The sequence below is a fragment of the Oryza glaberrima genome, chromosome 2 (assembly GCF_000147395.1).
Source record: "Oryza glaberrima chromosome 2, OglaRS2, whole genome shotgun sequence".
Taxonomy (NCBI): Eukaryota; Viridiplantae; Streptophyta; class Magnoliopsida; order Poales; family Poaceae; genus Oryza; species Oryza glaberrima.
In genome coordinates, this window is record NC_068327.1 from 1,970,685 (window position 1) to 1,983,790 (window position 13,106).

General features: G+C 45.8%; 1 protein-coding gene across 1 annotated transcript; it reads right to left on the reverse strand.

The window, feature by feature from the left end:
* Positions 1-5,580: 5,580 nt before the first annotated feature.
* On the reverse strand, positions 5,581-8,026 carry LOC127761068 (leucine-rich repeat extensin-like protein 7). Its single transcript, XM_052285283.1, has one exon. It carries the CDS (start codon positions 7,835-7,837, stop codon positions 5,753-5,755), a length of 2,085 nt encoding a protein of 694 aa, XP_052141243.1. The 5' UTR covers positions 7,838-8,026; the 3' UTR covers positions 5,581-5,752.
* Positions 8,027-13,106: the final 5,080 nt, after the last annotated feature.

Here is a 13,106-nt window from a genome sequence, read left to right on the forward strand (position 1 = left end):
GCTAGGTGGAGCTCAACTAGAGTTGTGGAGTTGGGTTTAGGCAGCTCCACAACTCCACTCCAGACCTAACTCCTAAAGCTAAATTTAGGAGTTAGAGCTGTACCGAACAGGCCCTTAATTTTGGTAGCTCAACTCCAAATATGGTGAAAAATTGCCTCTCAACTCTGAAAACTGCTTAAAACTTCATTTAAAATCTGATGAAAGGGGAGACAACGATTAACGTGGGACGAAATCCCTATATGACAAGTGAATACTTTCGTCAGGTTTTCAGTTCTTCCTGTCCTTCTCTTCGATTCCTCGTGGTCTGGTCTGCCATGGCTACCACCGTCGCATTCTCCCCGGCCGTCGCCAACGCTCCAGGAGAGGGAGGAGGAGCGATTCTCTGCCTGCCTTGAGAACCAGAGCCACGGTCGTTAGGGCCGGCGAGGTCGGGGAGGACCATCGAGGAGTGCAAGGCGGACGCGGTCGCCGGAAATGTTAGAAAACGATAAACAAACAAACGATAAAGAACAATAGATCAATCACAGAAGACACAAAATTTAACGTGGAAAACCTTCCCAAAACAGGAGAGAAAAAACCACGGGCGCTAGCCAGCAAAATATCTTCACTATATCTGAGATGAGGTTACAACGCCGCACGGCGGTTTACAAGAGGTATATATATGGTGGAACCCTAAAAGGGATGACAATCCGTTTCGCGGGAGCCTCCGCTCCACTACGGCAGAAGCTAACCTTTATTAAGTGCAAATGAATTTGGATCACAACTCAACAGGAAAGTTCCCCGCCCCGCCGCCGTTCGCCGGAGATCAGACCTCTGAATTTGTAAGTTATCAGATGAACCCAACAAGTTACAGAGAAGCCCTTATAGAAACTGCAGCAGATGAGGCCGACGGAGCAGACATTCTTTTGGTAATCGTCTTTCTGTCGATAGAGGGGCAGATTACTGAGTTCTTAGTTTGCCGGTATCATGTATTGAGAGTAATGTTTCATCTGCTAGGTGAAGCCTGGATGTCATCCGGCTGCAAAATCTGATGATATTTTCCTAGTGTATTACTCATGTTCAGTACAATTTTCTCTAGCATAACTGTCCTTGAACCCTGTGTATATGTAAAAGTAGAATTTCCCCCAAAGCTGCCGAATGAGCTTGTCCCATAATGACATCAAGGCTATGAAACTTTCCCATTCCAGCCAGGATTGACAATGTGTGTAGCAGTCCTTGAAACTTGAATTAATGAAATGCACATATGATGCCTGATCATTTGTCACATATGTGCAGCTGCCAAGTTCTATGTGTGTCTTATCTCGTTTCTTGAATGGTCGTATTCGCAACGACATTAACCATGGTATTGTCTTGTAGGTCTCCGGCGAGTACTCAATGATCAAAGCCGGCGGCGCGCTGAAGATGGTGGACGACGAGAGGGTGATGATGGAGTCGCTGCTGTGCCTGCCTCCGGCGAGCCGGCGCCGACATCATCCTCACCTACTTCGCCGGCCGCCAGGCCGCCAACCTCCTCTCCGGCATGCGCCCCGTCTCATCCAACTGATGCCCAACTGTACTGTACGTGTGCTCCTCTCTTTTCCCCTCTGCATCGCGTATTCGCGGTACGTCGTCATCAATGTGTTGCGATGCCTGGACAGTGGGGATGAATAGGATACGAGATTTGATAGGATCCTATACTCGTGGGGTTCACATGGTCATTGACAGGTGGGGCCCACGCTCCTGCTCCCGCCAGTACGTGGCCCTGGCTTCCAGTGGCCGCGCTCTACTGGATAGAGACTGGAGTACCTCTCCCAATCAGGATTCACCAAATCGTTTTAGATAGAGTTACCGTCATCTCGCAGTTTAGCGGTTATCGTAAAAACCGTGTGATTATCATAATTTTAAAAATTGAGAAGGTTACCGCACGTGTGATAACCATAATAACAGCACTGTTTTATAAACCCAATGTCAGCATGACGTATCGGTGACGTCATCATCTATGAATTACCACTACCCTGGTTAATTACTCCGTTAATTAATTTTGTCAAGGTAACAGCGGCGTGGCGGCGCGACCAAGCTATTCCCAGTGGCCGCATCTGCGCCACCACCGACACCATCAACTCCATCCAGCCCACTACCAATGCTACTGTCCTCCAATCAAACCGGCTCGCGAAGAAACTAGTAGAGCAGGTCCAATAACAGGCTATAAGTCAGCTGCAAATATATTTTAAGAAGATAAATAAGGAGAGAGAAGTGCAACGGGCTACAGATTTGTAGCCAGCTATAGCACGGACTCCAAGACACAATATGTGTATGACAGGTGGGACCAGATATTAATAGTGTAGTATGTAACTATTGTATAAATAAGCTACTAGATTGGCTATAGATAAATTGGAGCTAGTAGTTGGCTCTACTATTGAACTTGCTCGTAGCAGTGTCACGTTATCTGCAGACAGCCGGATGCACACGTCGTGTTGTTCGATGTGCAATCATCGAGAAGATTGCACTACTGGGGGCACAGGGTAGCGTAGTTGGCACTTTGTGAAATGAACATGGTTCACCGGTCCCAACAGCCGATCCATTCGATTCGAGCACCCTCCAACACTAGCTTTGCCGTACGCCATCAGGAAGGAAGGAGGATGACACAAACTGCAATGCCTAGCAGAGGGTTCCCAGATCTCGAGCTGGTGCGAACAACACACCTTCCAATCTTCCATATCTCGTAGTCCTATATATGCACTCCCCTTCGTTTGGATGATAAGTGAAAAAGACAATGCTAGCTCCGTCCCAAAAATAAGTACAGTCGTAGGAATCCGTGTCCAATGTTTGACCATCCGTCTTATTTGAAAAATTTATGAGAAAATTAAAATAAGTTAGTCACACATAGAGTACTATTCATGTTTTATCATCTAATAACAATAAAAATATTAATTGTAAAAAAAATTCAAATAAAACGAACGGTCAAACGTGAGACATGAACAGTGTAAAACTGCACTTATTTTGGGACGGAGGTAGTACAACATACTCGTTTACTTTGAATAAAAATTTTATATACTTATTCTTAACGATCTAATAGTAAAGGCTAAAAAATAAACTTTGACAAAAAAAATCAAAATAAACTTTAAAATTAAAGTTGAAAATTTAAATTTTCTTTAATAAGCATAAGCGAAAAGATGAGGCCTCGCACACAAACAAGAGGATCTTTAGTATATCCTCCATCTTGTTGCACGTACAATATGTGTTTCTAACTCTTTGATAGACGGGTTTTTTCTCCGAAACAGGATAGATTTATGCTAAGAAGATATTACAGTAGATCTTTGTTGTTAAAAGAAAGAGAGAGAAAAACATATGAACACTTCAAACAAACGGGTTCTACATTTTGAAATGTCGCAAGAGCTGCAAGAAGACAAACCATAACGCTCCTAGACTCTGGTACATACAAAAGTATAAGAGCGAGTATGGAATAATACCGTTTTCACTCTTCAATCACCTGATAGATCTATAAAACGGATGGCACTGATCAAGTTAGCGTCTTTTGAAACAGGTGCTACCGATTGGATTATCGACAACATAACATGCATGCATTGGTATTTTATCTGAAATATTGATCATGGTACAAAAAGAATAGTTTACCACTCCACAAAATGGGAACCGACTATTTCCCATGCTGGGTCACTTAGACAGTTCCATATGCCAATGTCATCGAGTGACAGCATAATCAAAGTGACAACCTTTGGGCCAACGAATCATCAACTTTTTTCCCCAAAAATATCATCAACCCTGTCCTTTCTCTAGCACAAGTCGGTCTGGCTGATTGCATTGTGTATTATATATTAACGTACAATCTTTTTTGCCGAAAAAAATCATCAACCTTGGTCTAATGCTTTTTAGAGAAAAACCACCTGGGCTAATGTTGGCTTAGGCAGGAGTCATAGCTACGCGATCCAAAGGTTGGGCCAGAGACTGAACGTAATTATGTAACGTGATCGAACCCAACCACACAAATACAGGCGGTCGCTAGCAGCAGCACATGACCCCCAGGTCAGAAACGCGGAGCAACGTGACCGCACGTGGGCCCCGGACCGACCGACCGACCGACGGACGATCCACGGCCACCGGCGTCAGCCGGCCACGTGCGGCCGGGATCATCCTGGCCGTCCATGGCACCTACTTGGCCCACATGAACAGCCACGATGCCGCTGTGGCGCTTCGACCACGGCGTCTACCGGACCACCGACCACAGTGGCACAGTGTTACGCACCCCTCTCTCTCTCTCACTGACCCTTGGGCCCAACCATGTAAGAGCTAGTTCAATAATATAACCAACTGCTAGCTTAAAAAAAGTTAAAACATAAGTAATCTATAACCAACATACTAACAATCTACTCATATAATAATTAACACTCTCTCTCTCTCTATATATATAGCATATAGGAGTATAATATATCGTATCATTAATACATACCTCTTCCGCTAAAAAAGTTTCAATTCTAAAGATAAATTTGGACAATCCATCTTTAAAATTGGATGTTTTTTTTTATTGGGTAAGGAGGGAGTAATTCAATCATCTCTCACATACTGTAGTAGCTTGTTTTCTCTCTTCTCCATATAAGGGCATATTTAGTTTCCAAAAAGTTTTTTCCAAAAACATCATATCGAATCTTTGGACACATGCATATAGCATTAAATATAGATTTTTTAAAAAACTAATTGCACAGTTAGGGAGAAAATCGCGAGACGAATCTTTTGAGTCTAATTAGTCCATGATTAGCCATAAGTGCTACAGTAACCCACATGTACTAATGACCAATTAATTAAGCTCAAGAGATTCGTCTCGCACTTTCTAGATGAGTTATGAAATTAGTTTTTTTATTCGTGTCCGAAAACTTCTTCTGACATCCGGTCAAATGTCCGATGTGACACCCAAAATTTTTTTTTTCGCGAACTAAACAGTGCCTAGATATAAATGTGATGTGAATTTGTACAGCTCGCTTTGTTCTCGTTCGAATGTGCACGGGATGCAGACAGGTCAGAGCCTCAGAGGTCTTTAGCTCTTAATCCAGGTGATTATCCTTGGAAAGATGGCACGAGCCCACGAGAGCCATGGACACATGCATATGATCCATCGCTGATGGCGACAGCGAGAACAGGAGGCACACACGAAGTACAAGACGATGCCCACTTCACTCCCTCCTCGGTTTCCAGTCACGGGCGCCGATCTCATCAACCACCTGCATCTCATCTCATTGATTCTGATTCTCCCATCTCTCTCTCTCTCTCTCTCTCTCTCTCTCATCGCGTAGCTGAAGACAAACGCCATTTCGATCCTGATTTGACAATCACCTTGCCCTTTGAGATCCTTGTGAAGGCAGCAAAAAATTTGAGATCGCCTCTCTCATGCAATCATTCTCATGTCATTTTGCATGAACCTTAACGAGAAACTAATCCATGCTAAACATGAGCTGGACAGATAGGTCGTAGATGTCATGTCATGTAATTAAGCTCAAAATTACACCGAAATTAATTAATTAATAAATCCGATGATTTGATTCAGATTTGAGAACGAGGAAGGAATCAAAGAAAGAAGGAAGAAAGAATACATAGCGGAGCTCTTTTAATCCAATTTTTCATCCAATACTCGCGAGGAAGAAGAAATGAAAAGAAAAAAAAGAAGAAAGAAAGCAAAAAATAAAAATAAAAATCAAGAAGCAAAATTACTACAGGGAGATCGAGGTATTATACTGGCGGGCGCCGCTCGATCCGCCGGCGGCGACTAGTTGTACGGCTTCACCGGCGGCGGCGGCGACGCGTACGACACGCCGTACACCGGCGGGAACGGGAGCTTCCCGCCGGGCGGCGTTGACGTCGACGGCGGGTGTCCACCACCGTGGCCGCCGCCGGTGCTGCTACCGTGAGACGGCGGCGAGCAGTTGTGCGGCGTCGGCGGCGGGTGGAAGCTTGGCCCCGATGGCGATGGCGGGGTGGATGGATGCGAGTGCGATGGTGGCGTGGTGGTCGGGGTCCCCGCTCCCGGCACGTGCTGCGTCGGCGGCGACGCGCCGGGCTGGCCCGACGGCGGCTGGTAGCCGGAGGAAGGCGACGGCGGCGAGCCGGAGGACGGAGGGGTCGAGGGGATGGGGCCGTACGAGCCAGGCGGCGGCGCGAACCGCACGTCTGGTCTGTCGGCCGAGGTCGGCGGAGGAGGCGTGTATGTCACCGGCGGCGAAGGGTAGGACGGATGAGTAGGCGTGCTCTGCGGCGGCGAGTGGGACGGCGGAGCGGTGGAGCTCGACGGCGGTGACGGGTGTGATGGGGTGGTGTGGCCCTGCGGCGGCGAGTGGTAGGACGGGGTCGTGGAGCTCGACGGCGGCGAGGGGTAGGACGGAGTGGTGGATCCCGGCGGCGAGGGGTGCGACGGTGTACTGGGCTTGCCACCATTGGGCGACGGGTAGGACGGTGTGGTCGAGCTCGAGCCCCCCGGCGGCGAGTGGGACGACGGTGTGGTGGCGCTGGATGGCGGCGACGGGTAGGACGGGGTGTTCGACCCCGGTGGCGCCGGGTAGGACGACGACGGCGAGGGGTATGACGGGGTAGGAGAGCTCGATGGCGGCTGCGGGTACGGACCTCTGCGCCGTGGTGGCGAGCTCACCGGCGCCGGTGGCCCTTGGCCACCACGTCGAGGGCTACCACCGGGCGTCGGGGTGTAGGACGCGGCCTGGCATTGCGCCTTGCTGCAGTCGAACGGGTGCGCCGCAGCGGCGGCGCACTGCGACGGCGGCCGCTGCCCCGGCGCGCCGGGGATGCAGTTCCACACGCCGTCGGCGGTGGCCACGCCGCAGCCCGGGCGCGAGGTGATGAAGTTGTCCGTGTAGGTGAAGTTCTTGAGGCTGGCGAGGCCGCAGACGCCGGCCGGCACGGCCCCCTCGAAGAGGTTCCTGGCGACGTCGAGCTGCTCGACGGCGGCCATCCCAGCAACGCTCGCCGGGATCGGGCCCTGCAGGTGGTTGTCGCTGACGTCGAACACCGTCACCTTCCTGAGCAGCCCCACCTGCGTGGGGACGCAGCCGGTGAGCTCGTCGGCGATGAGCACGATCTCGTTGAGCGTGTCCGCCATCTTGCCGATGGACGGCGGGATGCATCCCCCGAGGTTGTTGTGCGCGAGCACGACGACGCTCGCCGGCGAGTTGCCGAGGTTGGCCGGGATGGGGTTGCGGAGGCGGTTGGAGTTGAGGAAGATGGCGTCGAGCGGGCGGTCGAACAGCGCGGGCGGGATGGAGCCCTCGAAGTCGTTGAACCTGAGGTCGAGGTAGCGGAGCGAGGGGAGCGCGAGCACCACCTCCGGGAACGCGCCGACGAAGCGGTTGTTGCTGAGGTCGAGCTCGTGGAGCAAGCGGAGGCGGCGGAACGTGTCGGGCACGACGCCGCAGAAGCGGTTGGAGTTGAGGTGGATGAGGGCGAGGTCGGGGAGCCCCAGCGGGAGCGACGCCGGCAGGTACCCGGCGATGTCGGCGTGGTTGAGGTCAATGCCGGCGACGACGAGACCTCCACCTCCGCCGCCGCCGTAGCCGGGCGACGGCGCGCAGTAGACGCCGTTGTAGGCGCAGACGTTGGCGCCGACCCAGCTGGCGGTGAAGTTGGAGGGGTCGGAGAAGATGGCCGTCTGCTTCCACGCCTGGAGCGCGGCGTACGCGGCGCGGAGGCGCGGGTTGGGGAACGCCCACGACGGCGGCGCGTCGTACCGCGACGCGAACGACGCCGCGTACTCCTCCGACACGTTGCCCTCGTGCTGTGCCACCGCCGCCCCGAGCAGCAGCAGCAGCAGCGCCCACGCCGCGGCGGCGTGGCCGCGAGAGATCATCGTGGAACGACGCGGCGGCGACAGGAGCTTCGCTAGTGGGAGGCGAGTGTGCAGTGTGTGGCAGTGTGTGGGGGAGCGTGGGGGTGTGATGTGTGAGGAGAGGGAGTGGGCATTCAGAGCGGGTCACATGGGTGGAGAGGGGTCACATGGGGGGTGGCGGTGCGGCGGTGGAGGACGAGGCACGGACGAAGAGGAGCGCGAAGGGAGCGTTTTAACGTGGGGGAGTTTGATGATTTTTTTTCCCATCTTTTGAATTTTTAAATTTAAAAAACAAATATTTTCAAGACTTATTTTCTACTCCCTTCGTAAAAAAAAATCAATCCTAGATTAATTATTTTGGGACTGATGGAGTAGATCAGAACATTTTTCCGCTCCAGCTCAACAGCAGCTCAACAACACTGTTACACCGGTCTAAATGGCGTGACCAGTGCTATTTGATCACGTTGATTCGTGGATACACCAATTATAATGTTGTTAGGATAATACTATCACACCAATTATAGATTGTGTGACAATTTTATTTTAGCACGCTAGACAGTATTGGTGCCATGGTGTGGCTGAAAGTTTACAGATTTTGAAAATAAGTTTTTGAATTGTTTATTTTTTGAATAAGAAATAAAAATTCCAGTTTGGTGGTTTGGCGGTGTGATTGGGGACGTGGACGGATCGATGGGTTGCCATGTGGAGGTACGTGTTGGTTGCTGCGTTGGAGTAGTGCTGGGCTGCTGGCTGGTTTGGCGAGCTGGATGGAGTTGTTTACGCATCCCCATGCATGACCGTGGCGTGATATGGTACTACGCGTCGGTGTTTGTGTTCGAATTAGTAATTCAAAAGGTTCGCGCCTGTGGCGGCGCAGAGCAGACAGCCACCATGGATTTCACTATTCTCCCTCCATCTACTTTTTAATAGTCATACTTCATCTTGACACACAGACCAACGATAAGTGATTTTACTTATCATCCATTTAAATACACTACTAGTTATTTCTCGTAAACAAGCGATTCATTAATATTTACATTTTTCGATACCCATGTAGCCAATCTTGTGTGTAAGAATGGAGAGTCACGCATTAAATTCAAGAAAGTCATTAAGATGATAAGTTGTTGGATTGAAATATGCCTATCAAAAATAAATTTTTTAGATTTAGAAATATGACTATCAAAAGTAGATGGAGGGAGTATTTTACTAGCCGCATCCAGAGTTTGCAAAACCGCTCGGTTTCAGTCTTAAAAATCAAACGATTTTTAAATTTTTTTGACAACAATTTAACCACATTTCGCCAGGAGATAAAGGTTTTCAAAAAACTTCTAAGGATGTGTTTAGTTCACACCAAAATTTAAAGTTTGGTTGAAATTGAAACGATGTGGTGTAAAAGTTGGAAGTTTATGTGTGTAGGAAAGTTTTGATGTGATGGAAAAATTAGAAGTTTGGAACTAAACTCGGCCTAAACCTTTTTTTTTTTACTCGGGAACGGTTTGATGAAATCCTGGCTGTATTGCTGTTTTAGAAAACTCTTTTTGGTGAAAATGTAAATTTAAGCATATAATCCATCTATGCTTCTGTGTGGAACCAAGCGAGCGATGAATATGAAATCTCACAGAAATTGAGCTGATTTTAACAAGGTTCATATAGAATCAATGCTTTCCTGATGGACGTAGCCCTTGTTTAGTTCTAAACTTTTTCTTCAAACTTTCAACTTTTCCATCACATCAAAACTTTTCTACACACACAAACTTTCAACTTTTCCGTCACATCATTTCAATTTCAACCAAACTTCTAATTTTAACGTGAACTAAACACACCCGTAGTGTAATTCATGCATAACAAAAGGACGACCTCAGATTCCAGCGACAAGAACTGTCCTGAGCCCAAAATTGATGGTGTCCACCTACGGAGTACGTTGCAAAAAATGGAAACTTGAAAGTGATGTGGTGGAGACAAGGCTTAACACATGCCCAGCTCAATTTACTCTCCAGTTCAATTAGCCAGTCTTGACTAAACTAATTACTACTATTACTACTAACTGGGAATCAGATCATGGACCATGCCTGCATTAACTGGACCACTTGGTTACTTACAAGGATTAATTACCACCAGCTAGAGTCGTCGCCCATGAAGTCGTTGCAGTTAATTATGCAAGGTAAGAGGGTAATTAAGAGGCGCATGATTAGGTAAGGATCAGATCCAGAGAACCTAACGTGCCGGCCAGGTTAGAGTAATAGTTGCACTAGTAATACATCTCCATTCCGTACTGTTTCCTCTCAAACGATTTCAAAGGCATCCAGCTTCAAAACTTTTTGAAAGCAATGAGAATGCAAGAGGAAACAGCTTGTTGATGCAGACAAAGGTGTCAGTAATTTAACCTAAACTTCTTGGAAGCTGGTGCATTATTGTATTTGTCCTTTTGGGTTCCAACTCCAGTCTCCAGTGCTCTTAAACTTTTGATTTCTTTTTTCAACATCTGATAATAATCCCTTCATCATCCAGAGATCAATCCAGTGTTTCCACAGGAAGCTCTGACACCCTCTCCCTTGTTCAATTGCTAATTAGAGGGTCCCACAGCTCCTTGATTGCATTGGCTCCAGTTGTACTACTACACTGAAGCTCTGCAATAGTACAGTAAAATTAAATGGAAAAACTTAGTGGTATTTTCAATTTTACAGGAGAGAGAATTAGAGAAGACAGTGGCATATTCATGAGTAATTAGTCAGGCAGTAGACTACCAAAATCTTCTGCAGTAATAGCAATGGAGTCTCTTGCACTCAATGATACTACAATTTGCAAAGCTGATCAATGAAATAAAGCTAGCTAGCTTAGACTGTAAATGTGTACGAGGTAGTACTACAAAAGCTATATATAATGCTACTACCAGTATAATTATACTGGACTGCCAAGTAGTTGCTGTTTTTTTTTTTCTCTTTCCAAGAGTGTTTATATAATTAGTACCCCACTTCAGTACTTCAGTAGGAGATCTATATACATGTTCATGTACTGTGCTGTACTTTTCATCCGAGTTGGCGACACCTTACAGAATACAGAGAGATATGCAAGGACGTAATAGCAGCCTTCAATATGCAGTTATGCCAATTTGCAACATGGAGTAGTAGTAATGATCATGGCAAAGTATAAAGCCGTATGTATGCTAGTATGGCTGTAACATGGAGAGATGAATGTAGTTCACATGATCTTGTCTCCAAATTCAACTGAGAAAAAAAATTAAACGTACGAATTGTTTGGTTTGGTTTGGTCCTTTTTATTCGGAGTTATTAAGATCCATGTGATGACCATGTATGCATACTCTAGTTAGCAGTTACTTCCTCCGTTGCATCTATATGAATATGGAGAATGCTAGAATGACTTACATTACGAAATGGAGGGAATACTAGTTTAGTATTAAATTAAACTTTGATTCACCGTACAAATGAAGCTGGGAGATATCAATGAAATAGACGGTATCAAACAGTAGAGTAGAGGTGGTGAACAGTACGACGACTGGTACTCCTGTAGAGTACCATATGTCATTTTTTTCATGTATCATTTTTTTCATGTATATATCTGCATTTCCGGCGCATTTAATAGGCATGAAAAATGCAATTAGCAGGGCGAGATGAGATTAATTTGGTTTACACGTCACCTCATGCACTTCGTTGTTGATGGAGGCATGGCCATGTGCATTAATCGTCGTTGGATCAAAGATATGAGAAGCGTTTTGATCAATCTGCATTGATGCTTTACGTTTGTATGGTACTCCCTCCATCTCTTTTTATCCTTTTTTATATGATACTATATTGGTTAGTTTAAAATCAACATCAAACAATTTTTTTTTTAAAAAAATCAATGGTATTATATTGTAACTATGGGATCGATCTGAGGTATTGTGGTGGATTGGGGATCAGTATTCTAATCCATCGAGGAGATGTCTTCTTATTCAGTTTTTTCTCCTTAATTACATTTTTTCTGGAAAATATAATGTGTATAGTTATGAAATTTATAAAAATGTTTGACAACATTAATTCTAGTGATGTACCCTACTACCTCTGTTTCAGTTTATAAAACTTTCTAGCATTATCTATATTCATATAGATGTTAATGAATCTATGCACACTTATATATCTAGATTCATTAACATATATATGAATATGGACAATGTTAAAAAATCTTATAATATGAAATGGATGAAGTATATTCCAATAAAAAACCAGGTCAAAGATCGATATATCCAATGAGAAACAAATAGAAACAGTTTAGACTTGAGACTTTATCAGATGGTTTATATCTATTGTAGTATGAGTTCGATTGGGCTGAATGGATTGGCTTTTTCACGGCATGCAAAAAGAGAAAAGCTTAGCGCATTATAATTGACCATTAATAATTATGAACTTAAATAATGAATTTGTTTAATTTCTAAAAAAAGTCTATTAAAAATTCTATAAAAAACACACCGTTTAACAATTTAGCGAGCATGCTTATAGAAAACGAGATAGCCACTAGCCAACTTAAGAAGCTGCCTCGAACTCAGCTAAATTGTTTTACATTATTTTTATAACTATTTACATTATCATTTAAGGTAATTAGAGACATCCACTTAGGGATTCTTGGAAATGGAGGAAATTTGGAGAGATTCTGTATAATTAAACTGAACTGAAAACGTGCATTCGGAAGGAACTCTTGAAGTTAAAACAAAACAGTTTCCCATGAATTGAACGGGACCATGGAATGATCGATCTGAGCACGAGCAGCAGATACGCGAGCTCAGCTAGCAGCTAGCTGTAGCGCCAAACGCTGCCCTTCCCTGCAACTTGCGATGATCTCTGGCCCTTTTCTGCTTTCTACCACGGCGACGCGTAAAGAGAGGAGAAGACAGAAGACGCGTTTTGATCCACCTATAGCTATCAATCATCACGCATTGCTTGCAGCTGAGCTGTGATCGAGTTTGCCTTTTTCTCTCCTTTCTCTGTTCGCTGCATATGCTGTTGCTGATCGAGTACTGTACATGCATGCAGCGTCTGATGCGATTGCGAGAAAGTTCAGGACATTTTTCGCCTTGTCTCCCATTCTGCCATTTTCATCCTCCTCACTATCGATCCACTCCAAAGTCCAAACCGTCACTGGGAGAGTCCATTTCTCACAAGCCAAATTGGGACAAAGTCCAAATCGTACGACTCCCTCTGTCAAAAATATATATAATATTTATATTAATATTTACCATTATTCTTTATACTCTCTCCGTTTATATTATAAACCGTGTTAACTTTTTCCTAATTCAAAT